This window comes from Staurois parvus, unplaced genomic scaffold (genome assembly GCF_062004578.1).
Source record: "Staurois parvus isolate SC_StPar_1 unplaced genomic scaffold, SC_StPar_1.0 ptg000564l, whole genome shotgun sequence".
Taxonomy (NCBI): domain Eukaryota; kingdom Metazoa; phylum Chordata; class Amphibia; order Anura; family Ranidae; genus Staurois; species Staurois parvus.
The window spans coordinates 8,386,030-8,405,929 of NW_028318360.1; the positions used below are offsets into that span (position 1 = coordinate 8,386,030).

The window sequence follows — 19,900 nt, forward strand, 5'->3', positions numbered from 1 at the left end:
CACTTCCGCCTGGCAGTACTCAGGTCGTTGGTTCAAATCCCAGCCACAGCACCACCTGCCTGGAGTTTGCATGTTCTCCCTGTGCCTGCGTGGGTTTCCTCCAGGTACTCCAGTTTCCTCCCACACTCCAAAGACATGCTGGTAGTTTAATTGGTTCCTTTCTAAATTGGCCCTAGTATGTGAATGTGAGTTAGGGACCTTAGATTGCACACCCCTTGAGGGTTAGGGACTGATGTGAATGTACAATATGTATGTAAAGCGCTGTGTAAATTGACGGTACCTGAAATAAATAAGAAAATAAATAAATGTGATATCCAAACCTGTTAAAGACTCCTGGCAGATGCCCATTGGGCTCTACCAGATTGTCAGAATCTTTTGTCTCAAGGACCAATTTACCATCTTTTTTTCACGGTCGGTGACTTTAGAGAAGTAAAGATAAATCACAAGACTGTGTGTTTCTGCAAATCTTTCAAAGGTGAAATGTATTTTTCAGGTACTTATATAGTGCTGTCAATTTATGCAGCACTTTACATATATATTGTACATTCACATCAGTCTCTAACCCTCAAGGGGTGTACAATCTAAGGAAATGCTACCTATGTAGGTGTTTCAGTTAGATATTTAGTGGTTTGGCATGAGTTCACCTCTTAACTGAAAGTTACTTACTAAAGCAGCGTCTAATGGGGTATGGTAGAAATTCTAATGTCTAGTTTGATTCATTTTGAAAGTGATATGTTTATATACACAGACTTTAGTTTAATTCTTCTCTGTCTTATTTAATTTGCTTTATTTGTAGAGACCTGGATAAAACCACATTTTGGCTATTTTCTGCATCCGCTCCCTGTAGTCTTATTTCAAGGAAATAAAGTCAGTAGACGTATAATCTTCCTTCCACTAAAGTACTGTTCTCCCGAATATTTATAAAAACTGGAATAACCCTGTGCTGTCTCTCTTCTGTATACTGCCATCCTGTGGAAGACTTGTAAACTGCAGGACAAACAGAGGAATTACACTCGCCGGCCACTTTATTAGGTACACCTGTTCAATTGTTTGGTAACACAAATTGCTAATCAGCCAATCACAGGGCAGCAACTCAATGCATTTAGGCATCTAGACGTTGTGAAGACGACTTGCTGAAGTTCAAACTGAGTATCAGAATGTGGATTTAAGTGACTGTGAACGTGGCATGGTTGTTGGGGCCAGACGGGCTGGTCTGAGTATTTCATGAACGGCTGATCTACTGGGATTTTACCGCACAACCATCTCTAGGGAAATCAAAAGTCATCAGACTAGGCAACGTTTTTCGAATCTTCTAATTTCCAGTTTTGGTGAGCCTGTGCGAATTGTAGCCTCAATTTCCTGGTCTTAGCTGACAGGAGTGGCCCCCAGTGTGGTCTTCTGCTGCTGTAGCCCATCTGTTTCAAGGTTCAATGTATTGTGCATTCAGAGACGGTTTTCTGCATACCTTGGTTGTAATAAGTGGTTATTTGAGTTAGTGTTGCCTTTCTATCATTGGGAACCAGTCTACCCATTCTTCTCTGACCTCTGAAATCAACAAGGCATTTTCATTCACACAGCTGCCACTCACTGGATATTTTCTCTTTTTCAGACCATTCTCTGCAAACCCTAGAGTTGGTTGTGCGTGAAAACTCCAGTAGATCAGCAGTTTTTGAAATATTTAGACCAGCCTGTCTGGCACCAACAGCCATGCCACATTCAAAGTCACTTAAATTTCCTTTCTTCCCCATTCTGATGCTCGGTTTGAACTTCAGCAAGTCGTCTTCACCACAGCTAGATGACTAAATGCATTGAGTTGCTGCCAGGTGATTGGCTGATTAGCAATTTGTGTTACCAAGCAATTGAACAGGTGTACCTAATAAAGTGGCCGGTGAGTGTACATCGTGTTTATCTGAAGGCCTCTACATCAGTGTATGGCAGTGTTTCCCAACCTTTTTTCAGTCAAGACACCCTCAGCACTCAGGGCACCCCATTCTAACATGTAAAGAATTAAACCAATAGTGCTACATAACACAGACGCATCCACACACATAGGACACACAACATTAGAGGTGATTTCCAAAGCAAATACACCTTTGCACACTGGTACTGACTAGTATTCCAGGGTTTCTCTTCTCCCTTAATTTCTCTCCATCTCTCACTAATGGGAACCTAGTGCCAGTGGAGGGATACAGGGAAGGGGCAAACAAGGTGCCCATCATCTTCTTCATTAACTGATTGGTTGTTAGAACGCTGGTGTCTGGAAGGTTGTGGTGGTCCACAATGAAGACCTGTGGCTTTGTGTAACTAAAATGCAGGTTTGATCCACCCGCTGGCTTGTATACAATTTTAACATTACAATCTGATTGGTTATTCTGTGTACAATCACTTTAGAGTTTATATTTTCCAACTTTAGATTTTACATTTTGCAACTCTGTAGCGCAGGAGTCTACAGCTAATACTTAGTGTTTGTAAACCCTTCCATATATCCAGTGAAATGACTGGGATTATCCTCCTCCTACATACGTTGTACCTGTTTATCTGCAGTGTTCTATTCTCTACATGTATTTAAAGTGCTTGTCTAAGAGTTCAAAAAAAATGTTGTGGAGCGATGAAGTCACACTCTGCAGAGCTCAGTGAGGTGAGCTCTGAGAGCTGATTAAAAGGAAGACACACCCCCTTCACACAGCACACAGGAACAGAACTGAGGCTGTCAATTTGCTGCAGGTCCCTCCCCTGTCACCATTTTTCTCTTGGTGTCAGGAAAACTTGTTGGAAGTGATTCATGCTGATAGCAGAGGAATGGAGCAGCAGTTAGAAATGACACAGTGCTCTGGATTGTGACACGTACACACTATAGATCTGTTCATATTTCATGTCTGAGGTTTGCAACCAATTTAAAATGTATCAGGTGGGATTTCACACATATATATAGATAGATAGAGATAGATTTAGATATATATAAACATACAGAGTATCATGTGGCTAACATTCCACAGGTTATTAGCTAAAATCCATTACACACGGTTAGGCACACATTTAACCCCTTAATTGCCCTAGATGTTAACCCCTTCCCAGCCAGTGTCATTAGTACAGTGACCGTATATAGTGTTATCACTATACTAATGTCACTGGTGATGTTAGTGGCAGTTAGTCAGTTCCCTCCAGCATCAGTTAGTGACAGATTGCCTTCCGCACTACTGCAGTCCCATTATAAGTCGCTGATCATCACCATTAGTAGTATAACAGAAAAGAAAATTAAATATATTTAGTCTGTAGATGCTATAACTTTCAAGCAAGCCAAAGATATGTAGAAGAATACATTTTAGTCAAAATTTATGGAGAAATTTGATTTTTTGAATTTGTTATAGGATATGTTTTATAGCAGAAAGTTAAAAAAATTATTTTTTTCAAAATTTTCACCCTTTTTCTGTTTATTTTGCAAAAAAAAAAAAAACAGTAGCAATCAATTACCACCACAAAAAAGCTCTATTTGTATGAAAAAATTATATAAATTTCAATTGGGTATAGCTTTGCATGAATGCGCCATTGGCAGTTGAAGTAGCGCAATTCCGAATAGCAAAATATGGCCTGGTTATGAAAGGGGTAAAACCTCCTGGAGCTCAAGTGGCAGTCTATCCAAACACAAACCCTTCAACCAAATATATCGTTGCACATTCCTGTAATATCAAAATGTTTAATGAATTGAAATATTTTTTTTTTTTTTAATTGTCCTGCTTTCACCTAAATATCCATAAGTAATTGCTTTGCTAGAAAGACAATGTTCTGCTACAGCATTGACAGTGAATTCATTTTTGGAGAGCCATGGACTTTCTACCAGTGTCTTTCATTAGAAGACATTTATTTTTCTTTAGTTATATGTGAAAATAGAAGTATGAAATAACTGATGTGACAGGAGGGAGATAACATCATCTTGATTCTCTTCTATCCTTTCCACACTTCATAAGAGCGCTCTGGGAACATACTGAGAACACAGAAACATTGGACGTGTTAATAGCCGTGTGAGATACAGAAGTGATTGTTAGTAGTGATTTATACTGTCATGTCTGGTATCACTCTATAATAAGTAATCAAGGAAAAATGACCTCTTGAAGACATGGGAGTTTTTCAGATTCACACACTTTGCGAAGAGGTTGGAAGGATTTGAAACACGATGTATCAATCTTAAACTGGATATTATAGATTAATGTATTCATTTATATAATTTTTTTGCTTTGCATCATGTTTTGGTAAATGCAACATTTCCTGTCTTGTTGCCTTTAAACTACTTCTTTAATCACTATGAGCAAATGTATGTTTATACAAATGCAATCCAGAGCCTTAAAATTACTCCGTATTCACACTTGTCATGCGACTTTGGACATAAAAGTCACACTAAAAGTTGTACCCCAGGTTTTCCAATGGTAACCATTCATATATGTGCAACCTAAAGTCGCAATGGGGGTTATTTACTAAAACGTGGGAGTGCAAAACCTGGTGCAACTCTGCACAGAAACCAGCTTTTACTGTCAAAGCTTAATTGAACAAGTTGAAGTTAGAAGCTGATTGGCTACCATGCACAGCTGCACCAGATTGAGTGCAACAGTTCTAGAAAAATCTCTCCCAGGGACTTCAAAGTAGTTCATGCACTACTTTGGTCCAACTTTCATGCAACTTGAGGGCCATAGACTGCAATGTTAACCCAGAAAAGTTGCATGAAAGTCATACCTGAATGTTTTACATGCAAAAGTGGGTCCGACTTTGCAGAGAGGCAAAACGTTGCACACTGAGTTTGACTTGCTTATTACACCCATGTACAGCAAAGCAACCTATACATGAATCTGTTAAAAAAAAAAATTTTTACTTGTTTCCCCCATCCACACACTCGTTGTGGATGGGGAATCCTCCTGCTAAGCTATTGTATTGACAACAGGGGTTTACTTCCCCGCCATCAGAATACACTGATCAGCTATAGCCAATGGCACTGATCGAGCGCCAAAAAACCAACAGGGCGGGTGTACAAAAATCGATCGGTAGATCAGCTTCTGTACCCGCAATTTGGCTGGTCCCTGCTGAACCGCCTGCGATTCGATCCTTACATAAAGCCGTATGAATATTTAGCAGGAGTGCACACCTGAGGCCTTTTCTATAATAGAAAAAGTTCCAACTCCTCCAACAGGGAAGTGTAGGAACCTGATAAAGAGGCTAAGCATATAAAACATTATGTGAGTGAAATACTCCTATCACTAATAATACATCTTCTGTTTTTTGCTCTTTTAGTTTTATGAACAGAAGGGTAATATCCACCAATCCCTATCGAGAAGCTCCTACAAATGGCTATTCCTGCCCCAGCGGCCTGGCTCTTCATTATGATGATGTTCCATGTATTAATGGATTGGTAAGAGTGAATGTACACACATTTGTTGTCCCCATAAGGCATAGACCTAATAAAATATTACACGTGTGGTTCCACAGTCACATACTGAGAGTGTCCAGTACTAGGACTATACTATTCAATGCATACTAGCACATTATCACATTACCTTGCAGGGGACTTTTTTTTTTTTTCCCTGACGTTTACTATCGCTTTCAGTTCCACTTTATTAAAGGTAGCCAATTCCATATCCAATCTGGGGTTTGTGACACAATGCAGGACCATGCACTTGTGAAGTCACCTTGCGGTATGGTACCCCAGGCTGGTGCACTGTGTACTGTACTGTTATAGACTGTGATGCTGTCATAGTTGATATTTTTTATGGGTAGCTGATCAAAAGATTTTGGTCAGCTCAGACTTTTTATAGAAATACTGAACTGCCCACCATGATAGATTTTAATTGTGCAATGACATCTGTGTACTTATAAAGTATGTTCAGTACTTGGATAGGTTGGAATCACAATGTAGAATATAATTGACAAGGGGAGACCTCCTTATTATTAGGAGTGCTGCTGCTAAAGTGGCTTACAGTTATATATCAAATGTATAATGCTCAGCATAAATGAGTAAACCCATTTTTGAAAAGTAAGATTTTAATTAATATCTCAGTGAACACAAGAACAATTTCCAAACCTTTGACAAAACTGAGTTTTATAGAACATTTGTTTAACTCATGGAGATCATACAAAATACTAGATGGAGTAGTGTTTGTTGTGGGGTGTATTCATTGTTGCATCAACTAATTTGAGCAAAATAGAAGATTTTGTAATCAAAGTTATATTATTAACCTTACTTTCATGTAATGAGATAAACCATGGGCGGGCAACTGTGGCCCTCCAGCTGTTGTAGAACTACAAGTCCCATGAGGCATTGCAAAACTAACAGTTACAAGCATGACTCCCAAAGGCAGAGGCATGATGGGACTTGTATTTCACCAACAGCTGGATGGCCACAGTTGCCCGCCCCTGGTTTATCTCATTACATGAAAGTAAGGTTAATAATATAACTTTGATTACAAAATCTTCTATTTTGCTCAAATTATTTGATACAAAATGAATACAACCCACAACAAACACTACTCCATCTAGTATTTTGTATGATCTCCATGATTTGTAAGGACAGCATCAAGTCCTCTAGACATGGAATGAACAAGTTGGCGACATATTGCAACATCTATCTTTTTCCATTCTTCAAGAACGACCTCTTTTAGAGCCGGGATGCTGGATGGAGAGTGATGTTCAACTTGTCTCTTCAGAATTCCCCATAGGTGTTCAATTGGGTTCAGATCACAGGAGACATACTTGGCCACTGAATCACTTCCACCCTGTTGTTCTTCAGAAATGCAACAGTGGCCTTAGATGTGTGTTTTGGATCATTGTCATGTTGGAAAAGTGCACGACGACCAGGGGCACGGAGTGATGGTAGAATCTTCTCTTTCAGTATAGAGCAGTACATCTGTGAATTCATGATACCATCAATGAAATGCAGCTCCCTGACACCAGCAGCACTCATGCAGCCCCACAGAAGGGCACTGCCACCACCATGTTTGACTGTAGGCACCATGCATTTTTCTTTGTACTCCTCACCTTTGCGGCGCCATACAGTTTTGAAGCCATCAGTTCCAAAATCATTTATCTCGGTCTCATCACTCCAGAGTACAGAGTCCCAGTAGTCTTCTTCTTTTTCAGCATAGGCCCTGACGGGCTTTTTTGTTCATGGGCTTTAGGAGAGGCTTCCTCTCTGGATGACACCCATGCATGCCATTCCTCTGCAGTGTACACCGTATTGTGTCATGGGAAACAATTACCCCAGTTTGGCTTTTTACTATAGCTAACTGCAGTGAATGTGCATGGTGATTTTCTTCAACCCTTCTCATCAGAAGATCTCCTGTCACAGTGTTAACTGGTGTGGCCGGCTTGAATGTCTCTGTGAGATGGTTGCAGTTCCATCTTTGTTAAATTTTTGTATCACTTTTGCTGCAATATTCCGACTGATAAGTAAAGCTTTGCTGATCTTCTTGTAGACTTCATTTTCTTGTGTAAAGAAATGATTTTCTTTCTCAGGCTTTGTGACATTTCTCTTCCATGTGGTGCCATTGCTGACAGCATGAAATGAGAAGAGGTTTTCTTTGTTAAGTAACGCCCTTTTATAATCAACTGTCTGCTGGACACCTGTTTAATGAATAATTAGACTTACCTGTAGTTGAATTCTTGTTAATTAGGATTTTGTTGTCTCAAATTTAGCTTTGCTCCTAAGTCTGGCCATACAGTATACCATTTTCTGCTCAATTTCCTTTAGATTTACCTTCAACTATGTAGCGCAACGGCCTGCCTAATTGGATACAGTTGAAAGTGTTGCTTAGGTTTGACTTCATATGATAAGGTTTTTGGTAAATCTAAAGAAAAATTCTCAAGAAAATTGTATAATGTATGGCCAGCCTAAGACTTTCATTGGGGTGTATTCATTTTTGCAACATGGTCTTGAATTAATTTGTTAGGAAAAATACCTTTTTGTGTGCATGCAAATTAACAAATCTTGTTTGTAATCAATCACCCCGCATTTGTGGGAGTATTTTGTAGTATTGTGTCCTATAGAAAATGTTGAATCGGAAAGGAAAGGTTTTCTGACAAATCTGTTGGGGTGTACTCATTCATGCTGAGCACTGTATGTATCATAAAAAGCTATGTTCTGTCAATATAATCCTCATTCTTACCAAAGTTCTGTATGGCTGACTAGATTCTGTCCTAGATGCATGACTGGACTGCCATCATGGAGGTTGCAGGCTTCCTCTGCATTCTGTTTACTGCCTTTCATTCTTTGCATGTTCTCTAACAGTACACGTATGTGTAATTTCAGTGGAGACCAGATGAGGACTTTAATCCATCCTATAACAGAAAAAAAGAAGAGGTGCTTTATGATGAAGCAGATGTGTATGATAACTTACCGTCTCCGAAAATCTTTGCACGCTACTCACCTGCTGACAAAAAGGCCAATAGGTTATCCACTGACAAACTGTCTCCTAACCACTACAAATCTCCTGTCTCCTCCAGTCTGTCTTCTCAGTCTGTCACTAACAACTCTTCTATGGGGAGGGCGTCCCCGACTCAGGTACACCTTATTACTTTTGCCTGCGTGTTCACTGCATGTGCCTGCGTGCAAGTGCTTTACCCATAATCCTGGTTGGCAGTGGATGATTGACGGGAAGTACCCACCTCCAAGTAAAATTCAGCTTCAACAGACATGATGTGCGTTAGATTTAAAAATAATACACTGTAAATATTTTACACCAACCCCCTACGGCCAGTTAGGGCCATACACCCCCAATAATCTGCATACATCTGTGGCAAGATCGCAGTGTGGTTTGTGATCAGCCTCGACCAGGAAACCTGTACAGATCAATGACAGGCTGACAAACACTACTCTTGTCCATGAAGTACCAAATCTTCCAAGTGATGAATTCTCATGTGCCATGCAATATCACATAAAAGGATGTAATAACGTATATTAGGTGGACATGCGTGTATCCTATATGTTTATGTCCAAACATAAAACATGCGTAGAATGTATGCGTTTATGTCATCACAGTATATCTGGAACAATACTCAAACTAAATCCTATAATAAAGTATGTTCAGTGGACATGTGTGTATCATATGCGTGTATGTCAAAACATAGAACTATGCGTAAAATATATGCGTTTAACTCATCACCATATATCTGAAACAATCCACACCCAGAACTACAAACATAAAAAAACATAAAACTAGATCTTATAATAAAGTATTTTCCATGGACATGGACCAACAAAATGGCCGACCGTCACGACGCACAAACTGGAAGTACATGGTCTGCCATTTTCTTGGTTGGTTTCAACTACACAAGCCTGTGTTCCATGGCAACTGGATTTGTGCACCAAAAAAACTGAGTGTATTCTATTTTTTTCAATAAATGGTGAGTTTTAAAGTGTTATTAAACCCAGGACCCTGCATTCACTATACCTGGTCTCCCACAGTACACACAACATGGAAATGCAATTATTTTAGTAAATATAAACTGCTAAATACCTTTTCTTATCAGCAGTTGGAGCAGTCTTGTGACTTCAGTGTCCAGCAGAGCACTGGTTAAAACTTGTAGGAGGAGTTTTCATTTTGCTCTAAGAGGATGCAGAACCCCTGACCTCTGTCTGGACAGTGCTGATTGGCACTATGCTGATCACATGCACACAAACAAACTCTCTGCACATGCTCAGATTGGTTTGTATGGCTAGAGTGACTCCACACCAATGTTCTATTAGGAGATATTTAGGAGACACTGAAAGAAGGGGAGAATCAGAGAATACATGATCAAACATCCTTTTTACACAATGTGGAGAATTATCTTCTTAGGTTCCATAGTGAGTATAACAAGCATGCATATACAGACTGATTTTACTGTAGTGGGTTTAGTAACACTTTAAGCGGAGAGCACTCTATATTTCCTTCTTTGTTCCGAGTTTATTGAAAACATTCCACCAAGGATTGCTGAGAATGGAGATGGATTGGGAAGCCCCAGTGACCTGGAGGAAACCATTACCCTTGTGATATAGGTGACCCCACTACAAGGGGCAGGTGAATGAGACCCTGTTGTGAGGTCTATCAAAAAGGTGAGAGCATATTACTGTCAGTGGTTGGGTATCTACACATGGTGATCATATAAACAAAGATTTTAGAAACGAAGAACATGTACTATATATTTGATTGATTGCATGGTTGGATTTTTGGACATAGAGGTTTCTTATAAAAATAAGAATTGGAATTTAGCATTATTTTATGTTTTGTCGTTCTGGGTGTGGATTGTTTCAGATATATGGTGATGAGTTAAACGCATGTATTTTACGCATGATTCTATGTTTTAATATATACGGATATGATACACACATGTCCACTGAACATTCTGTATTATAGGATTTAGTTTGAGTATTGTTCCAGATATATTGTGATGACATAAACGCATACATTCTACGCATGACTCTATGTTTTAATATATACGCATATTTATTTCAGGTACTTATATAGCACCGTCAATTTACGCAGCGCTTTACATATATATTGTACATTCACATCAGTCCCTAACCATCAACGGGCGTACAATCTAAGGTCCCTAACTCACATTCATACATACTAGGGCCAATTTAGACAGGAGCCAATTAACCTACCAGCATGTCTTTGGAGTGTGGGAGGAAACCGGAGTACCCGGAGGAAACACACGCAGGCACAGGGAGAACATGCAAACTCCAGGCAGGAGGTGCCGTGGCTGGGATTCGAACCAACGACCCTAGTACTGCCAGGCGGAAGTGCTAACCATTTAGCCACTGTGCTGTCCACATGATACACACATGTCCACTGAACATTCTGTATTATAGGATTTAGTTTGAGTATTGTTCCAGATATATTGTGATGACATAAACGCATACATTCTACGCATGTTTTATGTTTGGACATAAACACTTAGGATACATGTCCACCTAATACACTTTATTATATGATTTTATGTGATATTACTCGGCACATGAGAATTTATCACTAGGAAGATTTGGTACTATGTGGCACTGAGTCACTTATGCAAACAGTCCTGGCAGTTACCCTGAACCTCCTGCATTCCCTACAGCCAATGAATCATCATTGACCCTCCATTCACTTTCACAGTTTTTATCTCCCCCTCTGGGTGGTTGGACTTGCAGAGACAGGATGAACATTCCATGCTGGTGAATCTCAGCACTGCTGCTGACATGAAGTGATTTTTATGAAATGCAAGACTACATCAATGATTACTTTTCATTGACTGTGTCAAATTGGTATGCAGCATTTAATCCCCCCAAAGGGAGTGACGTTAAAGTAACCAAAACAAAAGAATATTGACATTTATGTTCCCATAAAATACTAAAGGCAACAATCCATTATTAAAAAATGTAAAGCTTCAGTGCTAAAGAACCATTGTTTATTAGTTCATAGATTTTTTTAGTAATATGTATGTTAAAGTGAAACTGTAAGCAAAACATTTTTTTCATTTTGGATGGAGTAAGGCTATAACCCCTATCAGATTTTGCCCCATACGGGAGATTTCCCTTCACTTCCTGCCCCATAGCCAAAACAGGAAGTGAGAGGAAATCCCTGCAAAGTGAGTTGTCATCAGAACTAGTGTCCCCACTGGAACATTTTATTCCCTTAGTTCCTGTTCTGGGGGTTTTTTTTAACTCTCACTTTCAATGATAATGGTAAACAGGACAAATATTATTATTAATATACAGGATTTATATAGCGCCAACAGTTACCAGTTACCATATAGTTACCAACAGCCAGACATTACAGTTACAAATTGAGAGGTTGAATCTCCCTAACGGGGACACAGACAGCAATAAAAACCTAATAGGTGTTCTAATCCCTCTCCAATCTATCCAAAACTAAATAAAAAGAAAAAAAGTTTTGCCTTTAGGTATATTTTAAACCTGCTAATGTTAGGTTTGTGCATAGGGTCATGTAGACAGTGGGAATATAAAGTTAATTAAAATTAATTGGGCAGCCTTGATGAAGTTCCTCCATTGATATCCTCCCTTCACTGCTACTGCCCATGTATGGGTCCCATTTACAACTAATGGGAAATCCTTGAAATCCATAAAGCAGCTTCTGTAATAAAAGGTAAAACTCACCAAATCTAAATCGGTATCAGACCCGTTAATCATGCCATATATACAGGTTCCCACATAACCCTTCATCTAAAACACACACATTGATTTTCAGTGGCATTCTGATTTAAAGAAGCTCTTCCATATTGGATTTTCTGTTGTTGGTAGAATAGGATACATTTTGTTCTTTTGCAAGGTATTTAGTTATTTTGGGACCTCTAAGGGGGATCATGCCCTGTCCCCAATGCAGATGTAACATATTTAGCCTAAGTGACAGCTCCATATACAGAGGGGCAAAAAAGTATTTAGTCAGCCACCAATTGTGCAAGTTCTCCCACTTAAAAAGATGAGAGAGGCCTGTAATTGGCATCATAGGTAGACCTCAACTATGAGAGACAAAATGAGGAAACAAATCCAGACAATCACATTGGCTGGTTTGGAAAGAATTTATTTGCAAATTATGGTGGAAAATAAGTATTTGGTCAATATCAAAAGTTCATCTCAATACTTTGTTATATATCCTTTGTTGGCAATGACAGAGGTCAAACGTTTCCTGTAAGTCTTCACAAGGTTGGCGCACACTGTTGCTGGTATGTTGGCCCATTCCTCCATGCAGATCTCCTCTAGAGCAGTGATGTTTTGGGGCTGTCGCTGGGCAATACGGACTTTCAACTCCCTCCAAAGGTTTTCTATGAGGTTGAGATCTGGAGACTGGCTAGGCCACTCCAGGACCTTGAAATGCTTCTTACGAAGCCACTCCTTCGTTGCGGTTTGTTTGGGATCATTGTCATGTTGGAAGACCCAGCCACGTTTCATCTTCAATGCCCTTGCTGATGGAAGAAGGTTTGCACTCAAAATCTCACGATACATGGCCCCATTCATTCTGTCCTGTACATGGATCAGTCATCCTGGTCCCTTTGCGGAGAAACAGCCCCAAAGCATGATGTTGCCACCCCATGCTTCACAGTAGGTATGGTGTTCTTTGGATGCAACTCAGCATTCTCTCTCCTCCAAACACGACGAGTTGTGTTTCTACCAAACAGTTCTATTTTGGTTTCATCTGACCATATGACATTCTCCCAATCCTCTTCTGGATCATCCAAATGCTCTCTAGCAAACTTCAGATGGGCCCGGACATGTACTGGCTTAAGCAGGGGGACACGTCTGGCACTGCAGGATCTGAGTCCCTGGCGGCGTAGTGTGTTACTGATGGTAGCCTTTGTTACGTTGGTCCCAGCTCTCTGCAGGTCATTCACTAGGTCCCCACGTGTGGTCCTGGGATTTTTGCTCACCGTTCTTGTGATCATTTTGACCCCACGGAGTGAGATATTGCGTGATATTGCAGATTGAGGGAGATTATCAGTGGTCTTGTATGTCTTCCATTTTCTAATTATTGCTCCCACAGTTGATTTGTTCACACCAAGCTGCTTGCCAATTGCAGATTCAGTCTTCCCAGCCTGGTGCAGGTCTACAATTTTGTTTCTGGTGTCCTTCGACAGCTCTTTGGTCTTCACCATAGTGGAGTTTGGAGTGTGACTGTTTGAGGTTGTGGACAGGTGTCTTTTATACTGATAACAAGTTCAAACAGGTGCCATTGATACAGGTAATGAGTGCAGGACAGAGGAGCCTCTTAAATAAGGTGGTACAGGTCTGTGAGAGCCAGAAATCTTGCTTGTTTGTAGGTGTCCAAATACTTATTTTCCACCATAATGTGCAAATAAATTCTTTCCAAATCAGCCAATGTGATTGTCTGGATTTTCTTTCTCATTTTGTCTCTCATAGTTGAGGTCTACCTATGATGCCAATTACAGGCCTCTCTCATCTTTTTAAGTGGGAGAACTTGCACAATTGGTGGCTGACTAAATACTTTTTTGCCCCACTGTATTACTGTGTTTGTGCTTTAATTTTAGCTAACAAGGTAACTGAGGAAAACTAAGCCAACTACAGCATATATTCCATTTTGAAAAGGTTAATTTATTGGCTTTTCTCAATCAATATAATCTCAAAGAATATATTTCTTTTCTAAGCACTCTTTCTGGTTGCTGTACTTAATTTTTAAACGCTTAATTACTCTGTGGCCCTCAATTTCTAATCTAGCCTTTGTTATTTCCTCTGATGGATATTTACATCCCCCTAAGCCTATTTTTCACAAACGGATGGTTTTCAATCAATCATTTCATTTTGTCTTTGTCTTTCATTATTCATGTACAGTATATTTTCCTGCTCTGTGAAACCTATAAAATATCTTACATGAACTCTCATTTGTAGTATCCACAAAAATATGTTTTACTGTAAAGAACAGTTACATTGCACTGCATATCTTTATTTAAAAATGACCTGAACTCTGGAAACTGTGGCCAAACAGAACAAGCCAAGGGCAAAGGACTAGTCACTAGTGTTGCCTGCAGGATCCCTGCAACTCATTTTTTACCCATTACTGACTAGCATGCTTTGTTCTGCAGTAGGTCTTTGCATGGGGACAGCCAACTTGGCAGAGGCAGGGATTTACCCATATCAGAGCTACCCCCATGATGACTAGTGATCTGATGAATGGTAGGGAAATGATAAAAGCAGCAAGAGAAGTTTAGAGATTACATATCCACAAAATGAATGAAGCAGAAGCAGGGAGATCATTGCACTGCAGGTCTCGGGTACAGATTCCTCTCCAGCAAGGAGAACAGTAGTGACACTAACACATCTAACTTCAAATCTCCTGAGACTAGCATCTTAGTTATCACATTGCAGCTATTTTCATTTTCAGAGCAAATTAAATTAAATTCAGGTCCACTTTAGAGTTGAATACATTTTTTTATTGTTTCAATTGTGAAAGCGACTAACAATAAATACAAGAACAAAGATATGGAGGAATAAATGACATATGATCCATAATCATTCTGTGAGGAGTGCAACAGGTTTAGAAAAAGTAATTGTAAGGCAATATAAATCAGATAACACTAAGTCAATTGTTTACAAATGGTGTTCTATGGAAGTATGGAAGTATTTTTAAAGGAGAAGTACAGCCAAGGCTGTGGATCACAGGGGTGCAGTTCATTCTGCACTCCTGTGACTGCTTTTAGCCAATCGATGCTGCATCCACCTAGGTAAGTATACAGTAAATGGGAAATAAAAGTCCACACTACTCTTTTAATAATATGGGGAGAACAATCATTCTTCCAATTCAAAACTCGTGGCTAAGGTATGAACCAGTGAAAAGGAGAGGAGAAAGGCTTAAAAATAACTAGGAAGAGAAATAAAGCAAAAGTGGGTTGGTCTGGGACCTGTGTTAAATGAAATAAAAGTATAGTTCTGTAAAGAGGGCTGTTATAGCCAAAATTACTAGTATATTTTATTTATTTCAGGTACTTATATAGTGCCATCAATTTACGCAGCGCTTTACATATATATTGTACATTCACATCAGTCCCTAACCCTCAAGGGGTGTACAATCTAAGGTCCCTAACTTATTTCATACATACTAGGGCCAATTTAGACAGGATACAGTTAACCTACCAGCATGTCTTTTGGAGTGTGGGACGAAACAGGAGTACCCGGAGGAAACCCACGCAGGCACAGGGAGAACATGCAAACTCCAGGCAGGTGGTGCTGTGGTCGGGATTTGAACCAACAACCCTAGTACTGCCAGACGAAAGTGCTAACCACTGAGCCACTGTGCTGCCCATATAGCCAATGTAGTCTATTTTTTAGGGCATCTGAAGAAGAGTATAGCATTCAGATTGTCCATTGTGAAAAATAATTGTCAACGGTATCTTGATCATGAGCTAGAAGTTCTTCCATTCTCATGATATCATTAACTACAAGAACCCATTTAAGGGGAAAGGGTGACTGGGGAGATTTTCACAATGAAGGTATTAATTGCTGAACTGCAGAGAGAAAATGCCATAGGAGAAGAGTTTGCCCATGCCCCCTGCATATATTTCTTTCCTTTCACTCCCTTTCCAATCCATTTGCTCCTGGGAGTGAAATGAAAAATTTGCTATTTCCAAGAATCATGTTATGCTCTCCTATTCCTGACCATATCTGAATTTCACCAGCATTCAACATAACTAAAAACAAAATCAGCTTTATTCAACCACAGAACATAAATGCAAATACCACATTTCCAAGGCTGAGGAGGATCCCTTCATCAAAGCCGAAATTGCCCCTTATAAGGCTAGTAGTTGGCTGACTTCATTACTGTCTGAGGTTCTGGTCTGGAACTAGCATGCAGCGTAGAAAGTAAGAGTGAGATCAGAACTTCAAATCCACTTGTACCAGGTCAGAAAACTAGCCGTTTTCAGAAGCAGGGTTTAACAATGAGATCCTTTATAATCCCTTACTACAAGTTCCACCATGGTTACCTGTGTCAAATACGTAAAGGCATACACCAGCCATGATGTTCTGTAGAATGGTTCTAAATAAAGTGGTTCCTCTTTAGGAAATCAATTAAATGTATGACTGATTGTTTAATTCGGCTTCTTCCATACAGCTAAAGAGCAAGAAACCACCTACAGCTACCAATGGAATTTTATCAAGGTCCAGGGTAACCAACAACCAGCAAAAGAAACCCAATCCAACTACTACTGTAAAACGTACAGCCTCCAGTAAGCAAATCTTTGAGCAATATTTCTCCATTCATAAGTAGATCTTATCTTTATAGCTTTTGAACCTGACTTGCAGGGATGCACATGGGTTCTTCTGGGGTAAAACTGTTGAGCGAGGTTTGTTTAATCACACTTGGTCTATTCCATCCATTATACTTTATTTTCTGCCTCTTTTGCTTACTCCATTATCTGCCTAACATGTCCATTTCACCTTCCTCCCACTCTCTACTTTACTACCTCATCCCTCTCCATCTTCTGTCTTCTATGCTTCATTTCACAACCCTTCTGTTCCTCCCAACTTAGTACTATGCTTCATTTCCCACCTATTATTATACAGGATTTATATAGCACCAACAGTTTGTGCAGAGCTTTAACAACATAAAGGCAGACAGTACAGTTACAATACAATTCAATACAGAAGGAGTCAAAGGGCCCTGCTAATTTGAGCTTACAATCTATAGGGTCAAGTGAAACAAAAGGTAATAACTGTGGGAGATGAACTGATGGAGAAAGTGGAGATACAGTTGTTAGATGGAGGCAGGATAGGCTTCCCCGAAGAGAAGGCTTTTTTAGGGATCGCCTAAAAGTGGACAGAGTGGGAGATAGTCAGACAGGTTGCGGTTGGGAGTTCCATAGGATGAGAAAGACTTGGGAGAAGTGGAGGTAACTAGGGAGCTAGTGAGCAGGAACTCTTGGGAGGAACAACCTACTCTGCTCTCTCAATTTTCTGGCCACTCTGTCTGCTTCATCATCTGCTTATGAAGGGTTTTTTTTTTCCACCCATTGTGATTGATTTCCCACCCTCTCCGTCAACATCTTTTACCCACTCCATCTTCCACCCACTCTGTCCATTCCCTCTTCCACGCGGTCTGCCCATTTTATCTTCCACTACCTCTGTCTGCTTCATCTTCCTCCCACTCCTTCTCCAAATTCCACCCTCTATGGCTACTCCTCTTCAGCCCATCCAATCAAGTCCGTTTTTCTCCCACTGTTCCCACTTTGCCTTCCATACAACGAGCTTGCTCTGTCTCCCTTCTTCTCTGTCTGGTCTATCAACATGCCCGTTTCATTTTTTTAGCCTGCTCTATTCACTCAATCTTCTGCCCACTATGTCTTCTCCACCTTTTCTTCATGGCAAGCAAAGCTTGCATAGATAATGGGAAAGTACAGCAACCTTCATGGTATATACATAATTAAAAAGAATTAGAAAGCTAGAGACAAGGTATATACAATATTGCCATGTACAAATGGTTTTATTTTTAATCAGTAATGCAATGTGTTTGTGTGTGTTTACAGAAACTTGAATTTTGAATGCTCATTGATCTGGCTGAGCAAACCAATGTTGATGAAACAATAAAACCTGTAACATTGACTCCCATTTTCTCTCTGTATACTTTCTATGTAATCCAGACGCTGAACAATATAAATATGGGAAGAATCGGGTGGAGGCAGATGCTAAGAAACTGCAGCTCAAGGAGGAGGAGCTAATGAGAAAGAAAGAGGCTCTTCGAAACAGACTAGCCCAGCTTCGCAAAGAAAAACGAGACACGAGGGCAGCAATCGAAGCCAATGCAGGTGATTTTTGAAAGCTGTCATTGGCATCAAAACTAGTTTATGGTTGACAAGTTAAATCATATTGCTCTTCTTAATTCTGATTTCATTCAATATTTCCATGTATATCCTTGTTATCCATAACAAAACTGGAGGTCTAGATGTACATGGAACTTTATCTACAGTATTGTGGCTGATAACAATATATTCTGCAAAATGAAAACTTTGAGTTTCAAATCCAAATTACATAATAATTCTGAGACCATCATTGCAACAAAATTCCTATGGTTGATTGTGCATAGTTACAGTGCTATTAGATTAACCATGAGGTTTTGTCTTTGTTAAGAACATGCTAAGTATAGGGGAGCATTTTTGTGTACTGCAGTAATAGTATGTCATATTTGACTGGCACATACAGATTTCATCCTGCCTTACCTATTCTGTTTCTGTGAACTTTAAAATTTGAAGTCTGCTCTACTTAGAAAACTGTTTATATACAGTATTATCTACCTAGTCAAAAGACTAATTGCTTGACTTTATCATCTCTTTCTCTATCTAAATTGCCATTAAAGTGATATTAAAGGTTAATTTTTGTTAAATAAGAAACATCTGATACCTGCTCTGTGCAATGGTTTTCCACAGAGCAGCTCCAATCCTCCTTTTCTCTGGTCCCCTGCTGGGGATTCTAGCTCCTCCTCTTTTTTAAGTGCCCCCATAGCAATCTGCTTGTTCTGGGGACACTTGTGCATGCTTGCTTCCAAGCCCTGCTCTATGTGTCCATACTGTAAGACACACAGAACAGTGTACGGTCCCATCATCTTGTTCCCTCCTCACTGCTGTGATTGACAGCAGTGTGAGTCAATGTCTTCTGCTGCTGCCTCTCAGCCAATTAGGAGGCAGAGACCTGGGAGAGCAGCCGCTCTCATGCACATCGCTGGATCATGATCAGGCTCACGTAAGTATTTTGGGGGGCTGCATACTGAAGGTTTGTTTCACCTTCATGCATAGAATGCATGAAGGTACAAAACCTTTACAACCACTTTAATGTTCAATATGGTGTCATTATCAAACAAGGCCAAGTATCACCTTTAATACAAATGAGTAAAACTTTTCCATTGACAAATACATATAAATTCATAACAGACTCATGAGGGCTATTATATAAGCACAGTCTATACCTAGGCATATACTCAGGGTGGAGTGTACTGGTCTGTGTATGGTAGTAATATCGCATTTCTATATTGGTCTTGTATATTAAATGTGTGTGATATAAAAAGCTGTCTGTATTTCTCCCCTAAAACTAGCCTGCTTCTTCCTGGTGGGAGTTCAAAGACAAGGAAATTTCACCGCTCCAAGTCCTAAACTTGCCTTTGGGTCCTCTACCACTCTGGGTGCTGATTAAGAAAGAGCTCAGCCAGTGTAGCAAGGATAAAGTACAAGACCGCTCTCCATGAAAGTCATCCCATTAGATTTCATCGGAATGTGGTCTTGTACTTTATACTTGCTGGTGCTAAGGGATTGCAATACCATAGAACGAAAGAAAGATCATTTTTTGTGTAGAGGAAGTTTCAAAGTTCTGTTTTTTTGGGTTTTAAAACTCTTCATTTGTGGGGTCTAGTAGATTGTCCAAGATACAACCATTGGTGGTCAGTTTGGT

General features: G+C 39.8%; 1 protein-coding gene across 2 annotated transcripts in view; it reads left to right on the forward strand.

Annotated features, from left to right (window-relative positions):
• Window positions 1-19,900, forward strand: part of AFAP1 (actin filament associated protein 1) — a 228,393-nt gene that overhangs the window by 193,280 nt on the left and 15,213 nt on the right. Inside the window, exons 12-15 of one of the 2 annotated variants that reach the window (XM_089691578.1) lie at window positions 5,278-5,395; window positions 8,288-8,539; window positions 16,578-16,692; window positions 18,103-18,267. In XM_089691578.1, the coding sequence (XP_089547704.1) occupies window positions 5,278-5,395; window positions 8,288-8,539; window positions 16,578-16,692; window positions 18,103-18,267 (650 nt within the window). The remainder of the gene's footprint in view (window positions 1-5,277; window positions 5,396-8,287; window positions 8,540-16,577; window positions 16,693-18,102; window positions 18,268-19,900) is intronic. The other variant, XM_089691579.1, reaches the window with a different exon arrangement.